A 19,673-nucleotide genomic window follows, 5' to 3' on the forward strand; every position below is an offset into this window, starting at 1 on the left:
AAAGATTTATTCATAACACACAGGAAAAGACCCAGGGAAACCAAGTTAATGCTAAAAATGCTAAAAAAAATAACGATAAAAACCCTGAAAACCATAAATTTCACACCCGAGCCTAAACTCTCGCGGCCCGGTACCAAACAACCAGTCCGTGGCCCGGGGGTTCGGGACTGCTGCTTCAGAAAAAGACAGATTCAAGGTGTGAGATTTATTTTGCATAAAACCTACACTTATACTTTTGTTAGTATGTTTCTCACTCATTCAATGGGTTTGCTCGTTTTTCACCAGCAGCATTGTAAGACAGTGGGGAAATATCAGGCATAGTCCCCAAATCATCTAACAAAATAAAATATAAACCAGTTTTAAGATGTGCCTGAAACACCAGCGGTCACTGGTGTTACAAAGAACCAAAGCATCCCATTACCCCCTGCTAACACAATGTTGTTTCAAAAACAAACAAAGGCTGGTATTTTCTTGTCATTCACTGCGTTAAGCCCCAAATCAGCCTGTTTCTGCAGTGAAGTTTGAGTTCTATTGATCCAGCATAAACAGCTTGGTTTTATATTTTTGTAAGAAATATATTAGAAATACTATGATGGAACTTTTTGTAAAAATCATGCATTTATTTACTCAAAGATGGATTTAATGCCCGATTCACAAGAATGCATGAATAATTAAACGTTTTTGTCCAGTGTAAATAGGCAGCGGACACAAATTATAGTGAGGGTACTTCCTTTTCAAGAGAAAGAAAGAAAATCCCAAACTTTTCCTTGTGAAGCACATTTATCCACAGTAATGCTTCAACAAGATTCACAGAAATTGATGGAGACATTTTCAATTGTGGGGCTTGCAAACTACCAGCCACAGATCCTTGAGCCCGCACATTAAAGTGTCCTGTCCCTGAAACAGCCTCAGCCTCTCTCTGATGGATATTCCAGCAGTGAATGAGGCATTCATCATCATCATCATCATCGTCCTCATCCTCATCCTTAGCCAGTGATGATATTCAGCTCTGTCTCAGGTCTTCATAAAGACGACCTGATGAGGTCACCGGAGGTGCAAATATGTGTGCGTGCATGCACACACACATATTCTCACAGATGCTGCACAACAAGTGCCTACAGAGAATATATGTGTAGCTCAAACCGTCAGCCCAGATGTTGCAGAGACAGCGTGCTACAGTAATTAGCATGCTTGTGCTGGGAGCTGCATTGTTGATATGCAGTCCATGTCTGGATTAAGAATTCAGTTTCTCTCCAGCTGGCTTGGGCTCAGTGCTTTGCTAGTAATCATCCCTGCTTTCTCTCACTGTGCACTTATATTTCTCAGTCTTTCCAAGCCTTTCAGTTCATATTGAGCTCAGCGGCTCTCGGCTTTATTTGTTCGAACACATGAAAGAGTCATGACATTAAATGGATAGAACCAAATAAAAAACAAAATGAGTAAGCTCTTGGTGTTTTACATTTAGCACAAGTCGTTAGAGCTTAAAATGATTAACATTGTGTTGTGAATTAAATATTTAATTTGGTCATTGGTAATTCACCTCATTATTCTGGATAAAGGAGACATAAACACAAATAAACAACTGGGAAAAGATGCATCAGAACTGCCTTTATTTTTGCAGTATCGACATGTAGGCGTGAAAATGATAATGGCTAAATCAACCTATTCACATTTCACCAGTTTAAAGAAATATAAACAAAAACAGGCTATAGATGGGGCACTAAATGAATGACTGAATCCATGAAGTGCTTCTCTTCAATTCTTGTGGGTTTATTTATGTAGAACCAGCTGACAATGGTCACTTCAAAGTGTTTTACACCATAACAGAAGATGCTGCAACGCTCTGACATGAGCAAACACTTGGCGACAGTGGGAAGGAAGAACACAAGTCAATGCCATTAGATAATAAAAACACAAGGAGTGAATCCACATACAGAAAGTTCATTTACAGAGAACAGCAAATGTAAGGTTATATATAGTTGGTGGTGGATGGAGCCAATAGACCTTTAATCAAAGCCAAATGAATAATGCAAGTCAATGCTGACAGCTCTCAATAGAATAAAACACAATGATGTGAAACCAGAAACCCAACCTCGTCTCATCATCCGAAACAGATGCTAAGTGACGTAATGAGCATCCTTCGAAACATCTCAGTGAGTTTAATCGTGGGCACGGGATGGAGTGAATTACATTAACATGAGCAGCACTTGTGAACAGGACCCCTCAGTCATGACTCGCTCTGCTGCCTTTTCACAGCAGGAACCTTCACGCCGTGAAGTAGTTTGATCTCCTTTGTCTTCTGGTCCTTGACTGAAGCAGCGGTGCATCATGCGGGAAGCTGTGAATGGGAGCAGCGAGGCAAGCGTTCACATATAAATCATCCAAAGTGGTGACCTCTCTTTGAGGGTGTTTTAGAAGTTAAGCAAAGAGGTGCTCCTTCAGTCCTGCTATTCTGGAGTTGAGGTACAATTTGAAATGACGACTTTTAGTTCCCTTGAGCTGTGTTTCAAACTTAAAGGGTTTAAGTGTGTTTTGTTCAACACTAAAATATAACCGAGATGGACTCAATGGTTGGATAGTGTCCCAGTATTCTCAGAAAGTGGTTAATGTCTAAGACGCACCCTACAGATGTTTCAATGCACTTTGCATCCTGATTACCTCTGTGATTGTTTTTCTACATCTGCACTTGACCTCTGACCTTACAGGAGGCCCGATAAGGAGAAGCTGGAGGGATTTCCAAATGCACGAAGCACTAAATGCCAAAAATGACCCACAGTGAACATTAGGGAACCTTGCAACTCTGAAACCCAAGACTACAAGATCAATCTCAGCGTGCTATAAATGTTAATGCAGTGGTAACCCAATGCAAATGACGCACATAATGCAGCAAAAACAGCAATGCGTAGAACCACAAACCTACTTTTGGCTTTGTGGGGATGGCTTTCTATTGGATTAACTTGAAGTGGGCACTCTGACTCAGTGCAAAGATACAGTAAAGGATACGTAAGGATATACCTACACACATCCCAATTTAGATTCACCACGCATCCTCCTGCTATCATCATTTCATGCTTCGACCACTCAAAGTAAAGAAGCCCTCGGGCAGAACAGTAAACAGCGTTTGATGTTGCTGAACTGCATCCCAGCCTCATAAAAGAGGTAAATTCGAAGAATTTAAGGAATGCTATGTGCTTTGAAACATTAGGCACAGCAGACAGGTTGAAGCAGTATCTAAATGCAGCACAAAATAGGGTGAAAAACAACCAGAAATGAATGGTATGATGTGGGTGTTGATGGAAATGGAGTCTTTTTTGTTTCTTTTTTTTGCTCGAGAGAGAGGCAGATGTTGCAGTAGAGGGAGGTGGTGGTGAAATGAGCGGTTTGTGGAGCGATCAGTGAGGAATGATTGGGAGATTCTGGAGGGATTTGGTGGTTCTGGTGGATTTTTGCTCTATTTTTTTGAAGTGTGTCACATCTTTAAGCCCCCGACATGATTCGTCTTTAAAGATTCTTTGGTAGTCAGTGAATTTCTTCCTAATTTTCTTTCTCTTGTGGCTTCCAATAGTGTTTTTATCCACATATCTTTAAGAATTTTACTAGAAATCATTTTATTGCCTTTATAGCAGGTTAATAAAGTCTACATCTTGAACTTTTCCTATAAGCACACAAACAAACGTTACTATTGCTTTGCTATACTTTCAATGTCCTTCCTAAACTACCTGCTGCATGAGACAATAGGTTATGGAACCGTCTTTAGTAAAACAGACTAAAATATCTAAAGCATTAACTTTGTTAATTATCTGAATTTCATTGACTGTCTGTGTCACTTCCTGTCTGAAAGCCTGTTGAAGCCACAGCTGTTTTCAGGCACTGATGTTTCGCCTCTGCTGGCTCAAGAACTGGTGATTCAACCGACATTTAAACTGACGACTCCGCTGCTTTCAGTCTTTACAACTTAACTGACACCTTATGTCCTTTCTGCATGCACAACACTTATTAATATTCAGCCGATGTTTCAGTTGTCTCCAGTCGTTATCGGTTAATCAACGTTTTATTTCATCAGTTACTTTTTGTTTAACCGTTCGATCGACACCTCAGCTGCTTTAATGCTAACAGTTTCACTGATGTTCATCTTCATCTATGACTTCTTGTGTCAATTTCATTTAAGTAGAAACTTCTTTAGTCTGACATTCAGCAGATATGTTTATAATTTACTGGGTTGTGCTGGGTTTCTGATCCACATTTAGAGTGTAGTAACAGCAGGATGTGTGAGGGTACTAACCCGCCTCCCTATTTTCTCACATCCCAGAGAACCACTCTGCCCCTCCAGATGTCACCGGCTACACCAACAATACCGCCAACACCACCGCGACCGACGCCATCCAGGTGGAGAGAGCCCCAGGCGCTGGCACCGCAGCCCAAAGACAGACGCCCAAGTACGGCAACGCGGAGCTGATGGAAACTGGAGACGGTGAGTCAAGACTGGCAAATATGAACAGTTGCTCGTGTTTTTCAAGGTGAAATTCTCTGATTGTGTCGCATTTTCTTTGGGGGAATGCATCATATTTTCTGTCTTAGTGGATGTGAAGAACATCCTGATCATGATGAGAGAAGAAGAGCTGAAGGCTAGAATGTTTTGTTACTTTGGATTCATGTGAGGCTTTTATTGTGTTTTTTGTTGCTTTTGTGTTTCAATGTTTTCGTTTTAATTTTTCTTGCAAAAGTAAAACCAAAAAAGTTCATTGGTAATAATTTTCTGCAGGTGTTTCTCTTCTTCTTATCACAGGCAGGTGTATAATCTTGTAGTCTAAACAACACAAACTGTATCAGCAAAATCCAACAAAGAGTTTATCTTCATTCATGGTTATATAAACCAGCTCTTTGTAGTCCAGACGTGGCGGGGGATCGGATTTGGTTCGTAATGCCTTTTAGCACTGCAAAAGATGAATCCACAGATTTCTGCAGAGACCTCAAAGATGACAGAGGTTGGCAGTTTGCTGGTTCGTAGTTCAATAATTCCTTCTCTGGAGGGACGCGAGGCTCCAGCAGACTGAGTTATTCATCAGACAATACACTGGATGCTGCCGCGGGCCGAGATGCTGAATGCATGAAGTGGTTTGATAGATCAGATGCCAGAGTTTGCACACGGGGCCCTGTCGGGATGTTTGGTTGGAAGAGATGCAACAAAGTAGACAGGATTTCATCTGAAATAACACTTTTTATTGTGTTGCTTCCAGTCGGGCTGCGCAGACTTTTATTTCCAAAGATGAGCTTTAGTTGAAAGATGTTTCATCATTAATACTTAGTATTTGGATTTTTGAGGATTTAACATTTGATTTTAGAGGGTTTCCTGTGGTAGTTTTTAAAAAAAGTATTATATTAAATTTTTAAGGCTTTTTTATCCTTGAAGGGTATTTTCCTTTTTGTAACTTGTGTACATTTATCCAGACGTCCATTGTTTTAACCACGTATGCAGTTCAGGTTTGCAGAGGGAGCCCAGCCCAGCTGTCATTGGGCAAAAAACAGGATACACTTGGACAGGTTGGTGAAGTACAGTATAAAACATGAGATTTGCAGTATGCAGTGGATCGAGTGGATCTTGCGATCAGGTATCTAGAAACCCCAAATTTGAAAACAAAATATAATTTATCAGATGAATAAGAGTAGAGTCCTTTTTCTGGGTAAAGCAAATACTGCACCTCCTCTTGTCACGCTTCATTTTCGTCTGCAGCGCCTCGTCGGTCACTGTTGCGACATGCATCCGTCGTTCACCATTTCATTCCCGCCCTGTTTCACCCGCTTTATGTTGAAATGTGGAGCACGTGTGCAGCATGTGTGGGTGGATTAAAATTTGCACCGCCAAACATTAACGTGCACTTTATGCATGTTCTTAATACATTTTAAGGGGCAGAAGAAAATGTTTGGATAAAAGAAATGTACTTCCTGGTGAGCTGCTGAGGTCAGTCGCAGTTTGAGTTTTACATGAATGTACATTAACATCCACCCACGCACGCACAGCTGGTGTGAGTGTTGCAAGCTAACCTCTAACATCGGCAGTTCATACAGTGCAGTGGTCTTTTGCAAGGATAAGTACAATGAATTAAATGTTGCATCTTTTGACTGGATAAATGTGAAACAGCCAGGGATGGAAAAAAAGACGCTTCCTTTGTGTTCAGTTGCTTGAGAAAAGCCTGACGAGAGAAAAGGCAAAAAAAACCAGCATAAGCACCCGAGGACTGCAGGGGGGTGAAAACAAAAGTATTCGAGTTTCACTGAGTAGCGCTCCTTTACCTTCACACACAGACGAAATAATAATCTTAACAACATCACGTCTGTCTTTGGTTCACCCTGCAGCCCAAACCAAGTCTGCCAGTACATCTGTTTACATCCACATTTAGACTTTCATTTTCCTTCTTTGTCTTAAGGCTACAAACTCTGTGGGTTTGAAAATGGCCTTAATGAAAGAGCAATTTGAGCCCACACCTCATCTCATACGCTATTTTTGCATTTTGAGTGTCATTTTGTACGGCAGCTGTCATGATTGCTCACTCGAGGGCTCTTCAGTGTAGTGTTAAAACTTGGGGATTTTTTTCTATCACGGATGAAACGGTGGGCTGCTCAGTGGAATCCGAAAGCAGCGACTACTTCACGTGTGCACCTGTGAAAGCGCAATTAGAAAGTCTAAGCTACGACTTGGATTAAAACGTGTGGTCTTTTTGTGTGTTTGTTCACGCTCCACAGGTGTTCCAGTCAGCAGCAGAGTTTCAGCCAAAATACAGCAACTCGTCAACACTCTGAAGAGACCCAAACGGCCGCCATTAAGAGAGTTTTTCGTCGATGACTTTGAAGAGCTTTTGGAGGGTAACAGCTTCTCTTTTCACTCTTAAAAATACTTGAAAATACGTGTTTTTGTATATTTTGATTCATGTTCTTGCAAAAATGTGTGAAGCCAATTAAGGAAAGACTTGGTTGCCCCCTGGTGCCTAGACCACCCCCTCATCCACATTAGAAGATGGGATATGAACATCGAGAGTGGTCAGCTAGCTGTTGTTCTCAAAGAGGATGCTGCACCAAAAACCTCCCTGTGAATGCTTTGATTGCTACCAGATTGCAGTGATTTGCTGTATTTTGCATGGAAGGTGCTGACTTGTCTGCAAACACTCCCTAAGCAGTAGTGAAACCTATGCAACACAAGCTGGAAATGGAGAACCTTCAAAGTAAAAGCTGTCCCCTACCATTGCAACAACTTTCCAAAGGGGAAACGTTAACTTTGTATCATAGTTTCTTCCAGCAGCCAAGAGATTACACATTTTTCCTTGGTGACCAGTGGTTGCCAGGGTGTCACCAACCAGTCTCTAGGTAGCGTGGTTAGGGGCTAAATTAGGTTACTTAGCTTAGCTTTTTATATTGGTGGCTTTTTGGGTGATTCCCTGACGTCTAACAGTTGAGTGAGTGAAACTGTAGTTATTATTTGTATATTACTTGGAGCTAATTAGCATTTTAATTAGCATGTGCCTGTGTGATGCACTCATACAGTTTATGCTAACCTAGCTTGTTAGCATTAGCTGATAACTTGGTACTCCAGCCTATCCTGATATTTTGGCTCCCCCCCAACACAGCTGGAGCCAAAATGCAAATCTCCAGGCTTAAAACAAATACGTAACATTACAATGATTCTGCCAGTCTTTCTTTCAGTGTTGACCTAAAGTTGAGTGGTGGTAAAAACATATATTTTGCTAAAACTTTTGAAAAATAATCTATGCAGACAAATGACTGAACCTCATTCCCTAAAGTCTCCTCTGACAAAGCAGAGTCTAACTGATGAATATTTCCTTCTGTTTTCAGCATCAAACGCTGCAGAGCCAGAAGTTAATTCATAATTTAAGCATGAATAGCAAATGTTGGAAAGACTCGGTTTGGTTCAGTATGTCGTTGAAATTCATTAGCAGGGCGTTTTGCTTGATTAAAAGCTCTTTCCTGTGAACTTTCTGTCTTACAGCAGTGGTGACACGCAGTAAATGTTTCATTATTCCTAACACGCACATTTCTACATGGCTGTATAATACAGTGAACTCATAAGAATAAACAATTCTGTATTATGATATTCTATTGATTTATACGGGTTAATTTAATATCAGCTTTGTCATATTGTTCATAAAAGGTCGCTGGTTGACATTATGTCTTTTCAATCTATTAAAAAAGCATAAAAGCAAAGTTAAAGATATTTGATGTCCTGTAATCTGCAATAAAAGTTGCAGATCGTAAAGAACCAAGAAACATAAATGTATTAATTTCACTGTGACCTGAACAGCTGGACTGATTATTTGAGGAAACTTGACTTAAATGGGAGAAAATAGTTCATTTGTGGTGGTTTGATGGTCGGGTGAATATTTTGGACGTGGTTGACGTGACCACCGTTTGCCTTTAAAACGTTTTACAGTAGTGGGCAGGAACGTTCCTCTTAGGAAAGTTCCTAGATTCAGGCGGACTCATCCGTCTCTTCCTGTAAATCCAGACTGACCTCACGATGTTGACCATCTGTAGCAGGTCTTCCATTTTTTCCTCATGTGGCACTGGGTGTATGTCTGGCCTTGTTACCATGCTGCAGAATGCATTTGTGACCATATTTTCTCCACCTTATTTCCTAAAATAACTGGTCACTGTAATTTAAACAAACATTTAAAAGATATTTTAGTGAGTATTTTTGGTGCTTGTTAAATCAATCTTATACATATTATAAGTAAAAATGACTAAAAATTATTTTCTTCTTCTGTTTTCTCGTGCTCACTTGCAGTCCAACAGCCAGACCCTAACCAGCCCAAGGCTGAAGGGGCACAGATGGTACCCATGCGGGGTGAGCAGCTGGGCGTGGTGACCAACTGGCCCCCTTCTCTGGAGGCAGCCCTTCAGAGGTGGGGCACCATCTCTCCGAAGGCCCCGTGTCTCACTACCATGGATACTAACGGCAAGCCGCTCTACGTCCTCACATATGGTAAGTCTTGGAAATCCTGCATCGCGGCATGTCATCCCAAAGGTCAAATCTTCGGATCTGAGCTGAAGGAAAAAGGGTTGAAATATTTTTGTGTGAAGACGAAAATCCAAAATGAACATCGGACGCCTCACATGACCACAAATAAATCGTCCTAGCGACCAGTCTTCAAAATACTGTCATAACACACGATGAAAGAGAACAAAAAATGTTTGTAATATGTGCATAAAAGAGGGTTTTTCTTTTTCTTTGAACTGCATCTTGTTTTCGGCACATATGGTGGCTTTTCCAAGCTGATTAAGTGTAGCACCAAACAATGTTTAACACCCGCTGTGTGAGCATAATTCCCCTAATGGCAGCCAGACAGGGTGCTAAGCACATTAGCAAGTGTGAAGAAAGATGCCTGAAAAGAAAACTGCTCTGCTATAGAGGGTGGAAAAGTTTTTTTTATCCTGAAGGTTCAAACTTTGAGAAAATGTTTTAAGATGAATTGTTTCCTGTGCGACTTTCAGCACAGCTTCTTGAAAAAATATGAAAACCTTCCTTCTGTGCCCTCTAGTATTAGTTTCTGTACACAGACTCGGCTGACTTTGGTGCTCTGTTTCAAACATTAATGGTTATGGACACCGATCTTTGCTTTTGCAGAAGCAAGCACTGCTAGACCACAGTGCATCCTGCAGAAATACAAATCCTATTTAGCCTCGAATCGGTCAGCATAACGTAAACATTAACTAAAGCAAGTCTTTAGCAGCCATAAATGAGAACATGTTGCAAAGTAAACAGTAACATAACCCGATACCAAACATGTAACAGCCTTCTGGCCCCCAGCGCTGCCATCGTCCCAGCTCCCTAAACACATTCGCTGCAGCTGAATCCCATCACGTCGTCCCCCGGCTCAATGCCACAGTTTAAATCTACACCCAAATTGGAACAAGTTCTCTTGTTCTTCGCTTGAAGGCGACCGAGTTATTCATCTCCCAAACAGCAGCAGAGAAAACGACTTCAGGTCCGGAGGGTATGAAGAAATTTAGCTGCCGTGAACAGAGCTGCTTCTCTCAGGGTCCTCATGAATTTAGAGTCAAACCTCCCAGCTGTACAGAGGGGAGAATGAAATTACACTGAGAGGACTCCAGACACATCACACCACGCATACCCAGCATCACACAGGCATGCACCCAAATGAATTGGAAGAAGCTCTCAGATCTTTTACTTAAAGCTGCAGCGTGCCCCCCCAGTGACAACGAAGAGGTTTCATAACAAGTAAAAACCTCCGTCTAAGTCTAAAATAGTCAGTATATTACAATAATGAGTAGACTAAAGCATGCTAGTATAATTTTGTCCATAATCTTTACTGAGCCTTCAGGCTTTACTAAATTTCAGTTGGGTGTTTGTGTTAGAGGTGGATATATCCAAACACCGATAGCATTGATACCAACGCTGGTATTGGATCCATACTAGCGCGATAAGATTGATACATTGTTTCTGTTCAGTATGCAGTCCACTGAATTGTGTTAAATAAATTCTTTTGATGGAAACGGGAAAAAAAAATTCAGCCATCAACTATGAAAAATATCTGAACTGTCATGTCTTTTGTTTATATCCTGTGGCACAAATTTAAAAAAACAGAATTTGAACCGAAGGGCTTTAGAGAAAAAAAATAAGTCTCCAAAATAGACAAAACGCTAAAAAGTTGTTGTGGAAAATAATCATAATCATAGTAATCTCAGTAAATCACAATGATTAAGTGGTCATTAAAAGCAGGTGCTTCAAAATAATGATTCATCTCATAAAGCAACACACACTGCTCTGCCCTACATAAGCTTGTTTTGCCCCCTCAGCTGTAAAAGGTTGATGGGGTGTTGTTGTCACCCTGCCGGGCAGGTAGACAGGCGGGCAACACGGACACCCTAGTACAGCGGTCCTCAACCTTTTTTGCGCCACGGACCGGTTTATGCCCGACAATATTTTCATGGACCGGCCTTTAAGGTGTCACGGATAAATACAACAAAATAAAACTAGTACCGGTACCGAAAAAAAGAAGGTTTATTCATAACACACGTGAAAAGACCAAGGAAAACCGAGTAAGCGATAAAAACGATAACAAAATAATGCTGAAAACCGATAAAAAGCCTGAAAACTATACATTTCACACCTGAGCCTCAACTCCAAACCAAACGACTCACGGACCGGTACCGGTCCAAGGCCCGGGGGTTGGGGACCGCTGCCCTAGTACACGGGTGTCAAACTCCAGTCCTTGAGAGCCGGTGTCCTGAAACTTTTACATGTGTCCCTGCTGCAACACACCTGAATACAATTAGTAGGTCATTAGTAAGATTCTGTAGACTGACTGCCTGCCAATGTGGCAATTCAGCCATTTGATTTGTGTTACAGCAGCTCATGAGTTAACATGATGCAATAAAAGTACTTTCAGAACTACATTTTTCCAAACACATTTACTTGAGTAGGGTTAGGGGTTACCACTTCAGCATGCAGTCAAGTTCTATAGAGTTTTGCCAAAGACCTACTAATTTTATTCAGGTGTGTTGCAGCAGGGACACATTTAAACGTTTCAGGACACCGGCCCTCGAGGACTGGAGTTTGACACCCCTGCACTAGTATGTGAAATTGAGAGCAAAGCGGCGACCTCAATTTCAAATTCAAGGTCAGAGGTCAAGTTTTCTGAAAATCTTGTGAATGCAACAAATCTGTTAGGAGGCTGAGGGGTACACCTGGCCGTGCCATTATTTTTATATCTATCTTCACTTGGAATCGGATCAATATAATATGCACAACACTAGTGTATGTATTTGTCCACCCAGCCCATCACCTGACACCTATTTCTTTTTTAAATGGCAACACTCCTTAAATGGGTCCTATCAGAACAAGTGGCCAGTCCAGTGTTTCTCAGTAAGAGGCCTCGTTGTGTTCTGATTCAAAATGATGAAGGTATCTAAAGATTCTCAGGAGAAGTTGAAGTACGCCTAAGTGTCATTTCTTATCTCTGCTGATGTTGATGGCGCTCGAGCACCTTTGTCGCACGCATGAGTTCACGCAGGATTAACATGAATAGGCGGCAACTTTACTGCAGGTGCTTCAAATTGGCACTGGATGTGTTTGTGTGTTTATTTGCGTGTGTGACTGAACTAACTGATTCGTGGGGAGCGAGCTCGCTGCCGATGATGAGGCGATATGAGCGCTCACCAGACTGTGAAATGTCTTCAGCCAGCGCTCGGAGACCGCCACCAGAGACAAAAACACGGTGAGATTATGTGTGCGTGTGTGCAGTGCAGTGCTGAATCTAAAGTTCAGCCATTCTCTTTCCATGTCTGCCGCATCTTTCATTCCTGTCGTGTCTTCCCTTTGATGTCGGCCAACAAAGACAAACTTGTTTTGTATCTTCCTTTCGAGTCGTCCTCCGCCTCTGGAGAACAGAGAGAGAATTCATGATGCAGAATTCTCCGGCTGTCCTTAAACTCAACCCTCACCGCTCTGCACTGCAGATAACCCCACGTAAGGGGCAGGAGACAGACATATTTCTATTTCAATAGACGAGAAGTTTCTCGGCACGCTTTGATCCTGTGGTGTTATTCTCCAACAAATCACATTATCGATAAATCTGCACGGATTTGTGTTCAGCGTGCAGAGGAAGCGTAAACTTTTTATTTCTCTGTGTTTGGGATGCTCTCGCTTTGATGTCTTCCTTTGATTACCCTTCTGTCCATCTGCTTTTGTTTGGAGTGTTCTCTGCAAGAAATACAAATCCTGTTTAAGCACCAGAGTTCTGTCTGCAGATGTTAGCTCATCATCTTTTCTTATGTCTCCACTTAATCCTTTACTTAGAGGCAGCGCTACTGGTAGTAAACAGTATGTTTAACAATCTCATGGAGCAAATATGGAACTTTGAACTCTTTAGCTGAATAATAATGTTTTCTCCATAGACTGTATATAAAAAAGGGACGTAACCATCATGACATCATACATTCGCTTCTGGACCGATTTGAAGTCCCAAAGTTAGCAGTTTGGCCTCCTTCAAGTTTGTTTTTTCAAAGTATAGAAGGGATCATATTATGATAAGATAAGATAACTCTTTATTGTCATTGCACAGTCATACATAGTACAGTAGTACAATGAAATTGGAAAAACTGTCCTATGTCGGCACTACATATAACACAACACGACACGATATGACACATCACAACGCAACAAACAACACAACACAGTATATTAACTTAGTATAAAAAAGAAGAATAAGTGTATGTGTATTGCACACTGTTATTATTGCACATTAATTATTATTGCACCTTGTTATAAATATAAATATTATTGTTATTGTTTTAAACATTGTTACCTCCCCCTAAAAAAGTCCAGGGAGGTATCCAGTCAGGTCAGCTATTTACATTGATTAGGGCTATTGCCCTGTCGTAAAAGCTGTCCTTGAGTCTATTTGTTCGTGACCTCAGCAGGTCCCGATGAGGGTATTATGAGCTAACAATAGCAATCTTCATATTTTAATAACATTTAAATTGGTGAGTTATAATTCACCACACAGCCTGCAGCCATGTATATTAATGCTGTAAGGATGGGCATTTTAACAGGAAGTCTGTGGGGATTTATGCTCTTGTACAAAAAGCCTCAAGTGGTCATTAGAGGAACTACATCTTTTTATTTTTTATCTTTTTGCACGCCCACGTTGGCTTCATTTTTAAGCCCTGGAGTTTGCTGCATTATCTTTGTCTTTCTAGAATAAAAAAACAAAACCAAACAAAAGTACTTTAAAGTTTTCTTAATTAAAAAAAAAATCAACCAATGAGAACTCACAGGAATAGACTTTTTTTTTCTTGTACTATAGCATTGATTAGAAGGACATATTTAAATCTTTAGGATTTATTTCAAGATAAATGATAAATTTCATAACTTCCATGCTGAGTTTCAGCTTTCTTATTTTTGGACTCCAGTCCAAAAATGCACAGCTTCTCTCTACTAGAGCAGAGAGAAGCTGTGCATTCTTCACAGTCCAGAATCATTATATTCATCATTATGTTTTATCTCATACTGGGAATTGGTTCAGATCCTTAGTTTATCCCAAAATCAATAAGAGGCAGGCAGAGGAAATAAAAGTCCACAGGTCCACCAGTAGATAAGTTCGTTTATAATTTTCTCCAACAAGCTTTCCTGACATCACCTGTAAACAACGGGACGTAGGGTGCTTCGCTTTTAAGAAATTATGTTTGTAGCTGATGTTTGTCTGCAGTTAACTTTGCTTTTTGTGGTCCAAACTGTCTGTTTTCCTCCTGGGATCCTAAAGCTTTTCTTCATTTCATTAGTTCAGACAAACACCAGGAAAAAAAACTCATTTAGCATAAAAAAAACAAGAAAGAATTCATGCTGGATCGCCCATGCATAATATCTGCATCTGCCAGTCTGAATTAGGGGGGGAAAAAGAAATAGGAAGGAAATTGATTCCATTGTTGTGAGTTACTGCATTAATGAACAGAGCGGGGTCCGTCTGCCAGGGAAAATGAAACCGATCAGAAAGATCAGATAATATTTAATAACTTTATATTTACAGGGAGATTGAAAGTTCCTTTGACAGACACCTTCTGTAAGAAGAAAGTATTTTTAAACTGCTTTGTAAGCGCTTGGTTTGTGCTACCTAAAGTTTAAAGTAACAGCTGCACTTATCTAGACACTGAATCTCTTTATCTGTTTAGTATCATCCTAATGCAGCCTATATGACTTCCTTTAATGTCCCGAGGCTTTGACCATAACTGCAAAGTATCAGCCTGCATGGATCCAATTACACCAAAGTCACGAGGAGCATTTGATTTATTGGATGTTATGAAATCTATACGATTACCTTCATAGCAGTCCGCCCACAAGGTGTACCGTCAAACTTCAAAGTATTTTAAAAATCACGTGTCATATCAGTGCTGTAATTTGTTACATATGGGGGCTCATGTTGTCATCCTCTGTTCCCACAGAGATGTTTCTTTCATGCTTTTATTGGGTACAGAAAGGCTTCCTGACAGTCCACCTCTTGATCTCTAGAGGACGTATTTCATCAACAACATCTTGAACTTGTTATCGGTCACTTCAAACCGTTTCTCAAAGACGTGCTTCACCTTTTATCTGTCTGCACTAGCTATTGTGTGACGTCATCGTTTAAATGTTTTTGCAGGTAAACTGTGGTCCAGAAGTGTGAAGGTGGCGTACAATCTGCTGCACAAACTGGGAACCAAACAAGAACCGCTCGTGAGACCTGGAGACCGGGTGAGTGAGGCAAAAGCATTCATGATGGGCTGAGATGGAGAGAGCCGCAGAGAGAACAAAGGGGAAGATTTTCCAAGGGGGGGAAATGAGTGCGAGGCCACAATTGGGGGAAAAAGAGAAAAGGATCTGCAAGTGATCTGGTAACACAGAAACAAGCAGTTATTTCCAATAATGCGTTGGAGGGTCATCAGATGTGACTTTATGAGACACCCAGTCAACCGTCAGACCTCAGTTCTTGACGTGGGAGTTGTTTTAGTTTATTTTAGCTCGCTTTGTTTGGTTTCTGTGTTATTTTTTTAAATTGTTATGAGTTTAGAGTAGGTTATGTAATCCAGTATGTTTGAGACACTCCCATGTAGTGTCAGTAAGCGTGTGCACAAGGGCCTCATGCAGGAACTGCACTGTTTGGCTTCAGTTTTCAGCTCCGGAGGGTGTTTTTGTTTTAGTTTATATTTCTTGTTTATTTGTTTTTTTAAAAACTGAAAGGATTGATCGGAGAGCCTGTCACTGTCCGTGGTACAGAAACATAAAAACTGTGCATCATGAGGCTCGCCAAAGTGTTAAAGTTGATAATATGCTGCTTTACTTCACGCAGAAAGAACATCGGGCTAGTAAATGAAGGTTGTTGTAGCGACAGCAGACACATTTTTTTCTAGTTCATGTTGTCTGTGAGTGAAAACAGCTTGTGGTTAGAAAACAACTCTGTGTTCTTCTTCTAACAAAATATTTTGCAAAGCGTGTTAAGACTGCATTTGTCATTCGGTTAAGTATTGTTGCACTTGGCTACTAATTGACTGCTGTAAACTTTAGAAATTGTTGCTGTATGATTCATTTCAATGCACTCTTTTTAAAATATTGGAACTTTAAGTGAAATTCATATGCAGTAAAGTTAGCACCAAAAGAAGTGTGACCATACGTTTCTATGTCTAACGTTTCACTGCAGGTTTTCTCTTTTTTAATCCTTTCAGACAGATAACGGTGCTGAAGGTCGCTGTGTTCCTGGATAGTAATTATAATTGATTTTCATTGCTATCACCGGGCAGTCAGACTGGTTTACCGTTTCATTACATTTTTCCTTTTCAACCTTCTGTTTTGTTCAGACCTCTCAGTAACAAGTGACACATTTTTCCTGCGTATGACACTTTTCATCAACAAGGAAGCTGTCAGAGCGGTTTCCTGAAGCAATTCCTTTTTTTCCACCATCAAAGAAATGTGTCAATTTAGTTTTTTTCCACCCAGAACCTTTGGTGCGTGTCCTCCCCTCTCGCCTCTCGCCTCTCTCCTCTCCTCTCCTCTCCTCTCTCCTCGCCTCTCTCCTTTCCTCTCGCCTCTCTCGTCTCTCCTCTCGTCTCTCCTCTCTCCTGTCTCCTCTCGCCTCTCACCTCTCTCCTCCTCTCCTTTCCTCTCTCCTCTCCTCTCCTCTCTCCTCTCTCGTTCTACAGCTTCACTTTAATACTCTGTAACAAGAAAAATGCTACATCATAATATTTGTAAGAAGTTATTCCAGTGAGCTATTATGAAGCGTCCTGTATAAAGAGCTGGACTCACAAACATCAGCCTCTTCCCGCTTTGTTTCTTTTGGTATTTGTAAATCAAAAAGCAGCGAGAGAGTTTGTTGACGTCACCTCTCAGGATTTATGCAAAATCCGCCACATGGAGGTTACTTAATACTTTAAACATGGACTCTTGCATTGTGCTTCCTTTCTTCTGTTCCATGCTAATCATCACATTATGCTCAGAGCCCCCTATTACCCAACACTCCACATGCCTCCACACATGAAATCATGCTTAAGTGGAAAAAGGTTCAGTAATGCTCCCACATGTTTCTGCTGCCACGTGACACCCATACTTCTTGCCCCTCGTTCTTCTTTATTTTAAGCTTAATTTCCAGCTCAGTGGGAGACTGAGTCAAGACTGGCTCCATGCCAGCGTGTGACGTTTTCAGCCAGAAGGCTGTGTGTTTAATTACATTGCAAATTCTTTCCCCTGTAATTTGTTTAGAAGACATTTTTGCTGGAGCTTTTAGAGAAATTACACTGCATATTTTCAGTATCTCACCTGAGCAGAGTGCTTTGCAGAACGATTAAACAAATAGGTTTCAACAGGAGAATGTTTAGAAAGCCGATGAGATTTAATTACACGCGAGCAACAATAAAGGAGTTGTTACTTTATGAAATTACGTTAGAGGTTTTGTGTTTCTGTGCAGAGAAACAAGTTCAGTAAGGTTTCAGGGAATGATGCTGCTGAAGAATCAGATAAAACTGTGGATGTGGTTTCTCTTTAACAAGTCCTCTTGTGCCAAGTTTTGTTTTTGAATTACATTTTTAATATGACATCATTATTGCAGGGGACTGCTGATCCAAACGGACTCCAACTCTGGCAAAGAGCATCAAATGGCAGTAATTTTCATACAAAATGAGTTTTTTAAAAAGCTGTGGTGACATGTGACACGGGGGGAGTCATTACAGAGGTGAAAAAACTAAAATGAGAAAGGAGTAAAAAACATTTCCCAGAGGCTCTGAGCACCACACAATCATCAAGTTCGTTAAATTCAATTTCTTTTATTTTTTTATTATTACATTCACTTAGATCTTTACTTTTAAATTACTTTTTAATGAGAGCTTTCTATATTTTAATCCTTACCAGCACCGAGACCTGAATAATGTCATCTCGTTCTGTCATTTGGTCTTATGATGAATGACAATAAAGAACTTTCAACTGAGAAGTGTTAATCCCATAATGCACGGTGCACTCAGGAGTACCTGTCCAGTACGGATGGATGGATTGTCTGAGATTTGCACCGAATTTCTCTTTTTTTCCTATGTTTGTCACATGCATACCCTCCAAATCAAAACATGCATATGATATTTCTTCTGGTGTTTAAGTTTGAGGTTCAAAGCCATCTCCACTGTGATTGTGCTGTAGAAACAGGTAAAGGTATTTACTTATTGAAGTCCAGGCTCTGGCTGCTGGGCTGGGGGCCAGCGTACACTCGTCTTTAACACCGCTCTGGGTTCTTCACTAGCTTTGTGTTAGCATGCTGTCTGTGCAGATACTTATATTTGCAGTACAATGCAGTTATTTCATGCATTTTGAACTTCACCATCACACTTTTGTCCTTCTGTGCAATAATAACAAAAGTATCATATTTCATTCCCAATTGTATACAAGTGCACAGGAAGTGTTTTTTTCTTCTAAGCTTTCATTGTGCAGATAATTGAAGGACCCATGCTTGTATTAACATCATTGTAGCTGTGATGTCCATTACCACTACAGAACACAACGCTGCAACATGTAACTAGTTAATGGCCTAGTGTGTTGCATTAGAGCCGTTCTTTTTGTGTCATCGCTGTTATGCAAGTCTTGTTGAGATCGGGTTTCCTCACTGCAGAAAGAATGCTTAACGAGGATCAGATGTAAGTTGGAATAATTTCGCATTTACTTGGTACCAAAGAAAGCTGGTGCAACAGCACATCTTTACAGTTCTGACATTGTTCTCCCACCGAGATCATTTTCAGACAGATATTCCTCTTTATTCATTCAGTACTTTCTAGTCTTCTAGCCCAGCTTTCTGACTTTTCATGAAGCAATGAATAGCTCTGCATGTTTTGCATCAAGAATTTCCATGAATGTATGGCAGTTCAGTTCAATTCAGTTTTATTTATATAGCACCGAATCACAATAACGAGACTCTTTAAATTGTAAGGTTAACAACAAAAGAGAGAAACGCATTTGACGGAAGTGGGTAAGAAAAACTCTGAGCCAGGCTCAGGGAGGGGCGGCATCTGCTGTGGGAGAGGGAGACGGGACGAAAGTCACACTGAGATATGCGATGTAAAGAAAACAAGTGGGCAGCTCACGTACGTGCAGTGTTTCCTGACATGCACTCTGCAGCCTTTACAAGCAGAAAACGTGAAGCTCTCGGCTGTCGTTTACAAATGAAACCTGACCCGCTTCAATGAGGCGTGCACATGTCAACAATAGCCCTGTTAAAGCATCATTACACCACTCTCATTCATTCAGGTGCACTTAGCTTATACCGCCAACTCTCTGCCACACACACACACACATTAACACACTCACATCCACTCTTGTGGTGTACTGTACTGTATATGGAAGCTATTAAGAACTTAAGCAGGGGTCCACCATTATCATCACAGCATGCAACTGGAGCTGAACTGGACCAAAATGCTAGAGCGCGAGATAACAGCCTAGCTGTGACGTAGAAAGCGGGTTGATGGGTTCATGCTCTGTGGACACGATAGTGGAGAGAAGTTTGTATCTTTGCACTAGTACTGTAAATACTGTACGTCACCAAACTTATGAAACACAGTCAGAAAGTTGCGAGGAAGTGAAAGACACAAGGTGATGGCATTAAAGGAGAAATTGTCCAAATTTACGTTAGCGCAATTTC

General features: G+C 40.8%; 1 protein-coding gene across 10 annotated transcripts in view; it reads left to right on the top strand.

Moving 5' to 3' along the window:
* The window catches only part of LOC147307855 (disco-interacting protein 2 homolog C), a 202,086-nt gene that overhangs the window by 138,483 nt on the left and 43,930 nt on the right, over window positions 1-19,673 (top strand). For all 10 annotated transcript variants that reach the window (XM_086272273.1, XM_086272275.1, XM_086272276.1 and 7 more), the window contains 4 exons: window positions 4,310-4,471; window positions 6,742-6,861; window positions 8,795-8,992; window positions 15,168-15,259. In XM_086272273.1, coding sequence (XP_086128399.1) covers window positions 4,310-4,471; window positions 6,742-6,861; window positions 8,795-8,992; window positions 15,168-15,259 — 572 coding nt within the window. The remainder of the gene's footprint in view (window positions 1-4,309; window positions 4,472-6,741; window positions 6,862-8,794; window positions 8,993-15,167; window positions 15,260-19,673) is intronic.

Source organism: Aulonocara sp. 'chitande type north' Nkhata Bay, linkage group LG18, assembly GCF_057382095.1.
Source record: "Aulonocara sp. 'chitande type north' Nkhata Bay isolate Kocher_YH1m ecotype deep benthic linkage group LG18, A_spYH_male_GT1.1, whole genome shotgun sequence".
Taxonomy (NCBI): domain Eukaryota; kingdom Metazoa; phylum Chordata; class Actinopteri; order Cichliformes; family Cichlidae; genus Aulonocara; species Aulonocara sp. 'chitande type north' Nkhata Bay.